Source organism: Anguilla rostrata, unplaced genomic scaffold, assembly GCF_018555375.3.
Source record: "Anguilla rostrata isolate EN2019 unplaced genomic scaffold, ASM1855537v3 scaf1130, whole genome shotgun sequence".
Taxonomy (NCBI): Eukaryota; Metazoa; Chordata; class Actinopteri; order Anguilliformes; family Anguillidae; genus Anguilla; species Anguilla rostrata.
The window spans coordinates 15,867-20,618 of record NW_026986461.1 but is presented as its reverse complement, the minus strand read 5'-3'; the positions used below and the strand labels follow the sequence as shown (position 1 = coordinate 20,618).

The following is a 4,752-nucleotide window of genomic DNA, read 5'->3' as shown; positions in this document are numbered from 1 at the left end:
CGGACCTATACAGGCCATCGGCCGTCACTCTCACCCTTTACTCCTCACTTGACCGACTACCGATTACCAAATCCTACAATCAGTTTAATCCAGCGAAACAGTAAGCAGCAAACAAATTAAAAACTTTGCGCCGCACTTCCAAACCACCGTTTTCCCTGTTTCAGAAAATCTGCTTTCACCCGACAATCAGTGGCCGCACTAGTCAGCTTCCTACTCCTAGCTACTACAAACACTACTTTCAAAACCGAGCTTAGCGCACACAAAAAAACCCACAACATCCCAGACTCCGGTGACAAGTGTTGCGTACCTGCTGATTTTTGTAAGACTGCAGACGCCGTCATAAGTGTGACACAGCTGTGATTGGATGGCTGAAATGAAGGCAAGAAGGTTGTCATGGCAATGTTGCTAGTTTACTATGTACTTGTTTTTATGAATGAAGACGGTTTTGCTAGCTAGCAAAATGGACGGGTTTGAGGAGAAGCTGGCCGAAGAGGTGAGGAAATATCCTCACATCTACGATTCTGTAAGGGCCGACTAAAAACAAAGAATTTGTTGTTCTGTAAAACCAGATGGAAGCAACTTTGGGACAGGTACGTAATGTTAACGTTAACTATGGACATTTAGCTAGCCAACGTTAGCTAGCTAGCTAGATAGATAGACAGTCAACATAATAGCTTGCTCTTGACTGTTCCAGGGACTATAATGTATTGTGTGTGTGTGGTGCTGTGTGAGACAGGTTTAACAAGGCCAAAAGACGCATGAAGGGCAGGAGCGGTGATGCTGGTGGTGGAAGTAAAAGCGTTCCAGCTATATTTTTAAGTCTATCGTGGATGAATGATTACACCAAGTGTGCAGGGACACGGACACAAACTTTGTAGTGGCCAGTCAGGTGAGCTAGGCATACATTTATTATTCTTGTTATTATGTAGCCATATGTTACAAAACATTAATGTTGCTAACAATCTGCCTGTGCATTTTACCAATGCCAATCATACCTAAAGTTATAAAGGATGAAAATGTTTCAAGTCAGAAACTAGCAGCTGGTTATTTGCTCTGTGACAGCAATACTTGTCCAGGTCATGTCTGTGTTCCTTCAGAGAGGAGATTGTAGAGTAGTGTATTGGCATATGTGCATAATTGTTTCAGATTTATTCATTCATTAGTTTGAGATTTCTGGACCTGTGGAGCAAGTTGCCTGACTGTATAATTCATCTCATAAAAAACACGTTTTCAACGTACAAAAATGCCAAGTTACTCAAAAGTATTGATATCAAAATGACGCCAAGTTACGGTACTACAAACAATGTAGGCTATCTTCCAAGTGACTTGAAAGAATTGAGGAAATATTGGGTAGCATTGCTTTGAAATACATCTTATGTAATTTCGGTGAGGCAAGATAGCCTATATTGTTTGTAGTACCGTAACTTGGCGTCATTTTGATATCAATACTTTTGAGTAACTTGGCATTTTTGTACGTTGAAAACGTGTTTTTTATGAGATATCATTTCTTTTTGCAAAGCGTTTTATTATGAGAGTGAGAAATGCGAAGTGACCCTGTAAGAAACGGTTGTGGATTATGGCTATCCTTGTGTGAATTTGTACAGTCTGATGAGCGTGTACTGTTTAGCAGTTGCGGTTTGTTATATATGTAAAACAGTGGCTGTGACAAACGGTGCGGTGGTGTAAGCGTAAACGCAACAGAAACGCAGATGAAATATGGCCAGTGTATGTACTCACGGATTTGACGGCCATCCAACGGGCCTTGATTGAGAAAAGAATCAGCAAGCCCGTAGAATTAGAGCTGCCTTGGTTGCAACTTGTGTACCCTGCTGTCCTGCTCCGTTGTCTGTTATTTCGTGGAGATGCACTTTTAGTGTTTGTAAGGTTTATAAGGCATTTTGATAGGCTTATCTGCAGGTGGGAATCCTGTTCGCTGTTTTGCTAAGCTAGAACCGGAAAACTTGATAGTGGAGAATAGGAGCAGACGCATATGTCCCAGCAGGCTTTGCATATGAGAAAATAACAACAGTGTGAGAGAAATTAGGACGAAATGATGAAATTGCATAGTTGAAACAATATGTTTTTAGCAGAATTGGCATGTAGGTGAAGGTTGACATGATCACAGACTATAGTGCGGAGTAAATAAGGTGACCATGAGCGAGCTTAGTTTCCTTATGGAACGGTATATATAGTCGATGTAAAATATCAATCGTTAAAGCGGAGTCTTCTGTAACGCATGAAGTGTATTGTACTGATGTGCTTTTCTCATGTTCAGTATTAGTAGTTATACTTATGAGTGAGTCATGATTTTAAATGTAATGTTTTAATGGGGAGTTGCAGAACGTACATACGTAGTAATTGTTTGTATGTGGCTAGATAGAGAACAGGGCGAGGTAACATGAATGTAGAAACGTGGCGTTTGCTGATAAGAAGGTTTTGTACGGTAGCCAAGTGAAGAAATATAGTTAGTAGAAATGGCACAGTGGTGAACTGGTGTAACTTTTTAATAAAATGAATACATTTTCCGTCATGAAATGCATATGGGTGGCCGTGAGTGAGTTTTGGTAAAGAAAATATAAAAGCGTAAGAAAACGTTAGTGTAAAAGAGGAAATTATCTGCCTGAGGGCGAGGCAGGATTCAATCCTTCAACCGGAGGTTTACCAGTCTGTGACTTGCAGCACCATGACATAGCTATGCAATGCGTGAAATACCATTAGCAAACCTGTCGGTGGTTTTAAAGAAGAACACAGGCCAGTAAGCACAGAAGAGCTCCCGTTGAATCCATATGGCTTTGCAATATTGTATCGGTTAATAACTGAACGTGCAGACGGTACGTCATAATGCAGTGTATACGTTCGGTGAACGGTGGGTAGATATGGTGCCAAAGCAATAATTGAGAAGTAGTAGACAATTATTAGTGAGGGTAAAAGCAGGTTAAATAAACATGTCCCTAGCTGGGCTTGAACCTACAACCCCATGTTCCCAAGACTGTAACCTTACCCACTAGGCTACAGGCAGATTAGCTGTTTAAACTGTTAATGTTTCAGAATAAAAAGGTATGGGTATTTTGCGTGTGTATGCAAGTTTTTGATTGGGTCATGAGGATGAGGATTTGGCTGTCGGTAAAATGTCCAATGGGGAGACATGTTGTTAGTGGGATGGCGGCAGGAAAAATAAGAATGAGAAGAAGAAGAAGAAGAAGAAGAAGGAGAAAACGCGAAATCCCCTTAGTTTGGGGTTTTATTGTGTGGACATGTGAAGTTGTTTATGAAATCTGTCTGTTGAAATGGGGTCAGAATGTACAGAACTTAATGTTTTTAAGGGCTGAGTGGCTGTTGTGGTTATTTCTGTGGGGAACCCTGAAAAGTGCCAAACTCTCGGTGCTGTATAGGTATGGGGCATACCCCCGCCAAGGTGTAACTTGGCGGGATGGCATACCTGCCATCCCAATACCAGAAATGCTATGTTGCTATTGATAACATAAACAGTTTTTATTTTTTATTTTTGTGCCTCATAGTCAGCAAACCTCAACCTGGATGTTGTGAGCTCTCCCTCTGTAACACCTCTATCCACAATATGCTTGGAGGACCTGGCCACTCTCCTTCCTGAAATCTCACCTCCAGCAGCTCCGATTCCCTCCCGAGCCTTCCTGATTCCACCATCACTTCCATCTACTCCAACTCTTCCTCCACCTCAACCTCCAGTTATCCCAACTCTTCCTCCACCTCCAGCTACCCCAACTCTACCTCCACCTCCAGCTAATAATTCTTCATCCTCATCCTCGATGCCACAAGCATGGAGGGGTACAAAGAGAAGAATCGGGGATGATGTGATTCCTGAGAGGCTGGATCAACTAAAGCAGCTCAGAGAGGAGAGGCAGGCCCAGGCTTGTAATGAGGACTTCCATTTTGGGCAGGCTATGGCAGACATGCTTCAGAAACTGCCCCCACGGCAGAAATCTGAAGCAAAGTTCAGAATTTACCAACTTCTTTTTGAGATGGAAAAAGCACTGTACAACCCAAGTGAAGAGTAGTTTGTTTTTTTAAAAATGTTTTCACCCTGTTCACGAACTGTTAATCCTGCACCAGCTTCTTGTTTTCTCCAGTATACTCATTATGATACATTTTTTAATTCATATTTTCTAAACTTTAGAGTATTTAACGAATATTATTTATGAAACAAACAATTTCATTCTTAATTTATAATAAATGCACAATACAATATGCTTACAATAAATATATTAGATTTGATAATTTTTTTATTGCATAAAAACTAAAAATGGATGTCCAGTCTAAAGATGCTGTTACTGTGTAAGTGAAGTTTGGGGGGATGTACCTGGAGGGTCAGATGAGACAGTCAAACATCCTTGGGTCCAAAAAATTACAGTATACATTCCCAAAAGGAATTAAGCATATACACTCACTGACTACAATAATAGGAGACCAGTTTTCCATAAAAAAGAGCTACCTCATTTTTTGATGATCATGACAATGAATCATAATTGACTACTCATCATGTTATTGTCATATAATAATTATTAGTGAATCAAATGTTGCTGTTCTGTCAGTTTATTGTGCTCTGTGAGCATAATGTCAAACATTAAGTCAAAGTTAAGAAACATGCATAAAACTTGCGGTATCTGACATAAGGCATGGCACCTAATAATTGAGATTTCTCCTTATATTTACATTTTCATTTGAATAAGGATAATACATTGTTATTAAATTGTTAATGTTTTATGAATTCATTTG

The 4,752-nt window shown here is 40.1% G+C and overlaps 1 protein-coding gene across 1 annotated transcript; it reads left to right on the top strand.

Moving 5' to 3' along the window:
• Positions 1-460: 460 nt before the first annotated feature.
• On the top strand, positions 461-4,034 carry LOC135247188 (uncharacterized). Its single transcript, XM_064320496.1, has 2 exons — positions 461-523; positions 3,519-4,034. Exons 1-2 carry the CDS (start codon positions 461-463, stop codon positions 4,032-4,034), a joined length of 579 nt encoding a protein of 192 aa, XP_064176566.1.
• The last annotated feature ends 718 nt before the right edge of the window (positions 4,035-4,752 follow it).

Bases quoted from the DNA above. Each gene is read 5' to 3' on its own strand.
- LOC135247188 (XM_064320496.1), top strand. From the start codon at position 461: ATGGACGGGTTTGAGGAGAAGCTGGCCGAAGAGGTGAGGAAATATCCT. The intron at 524-3,518 runs GTAAGGGCCGAC...TGTGCCTCATAG, and splicing joins ATCCTCACATCTACGATTCT to TCAGCAAACCTCAACCTGGA.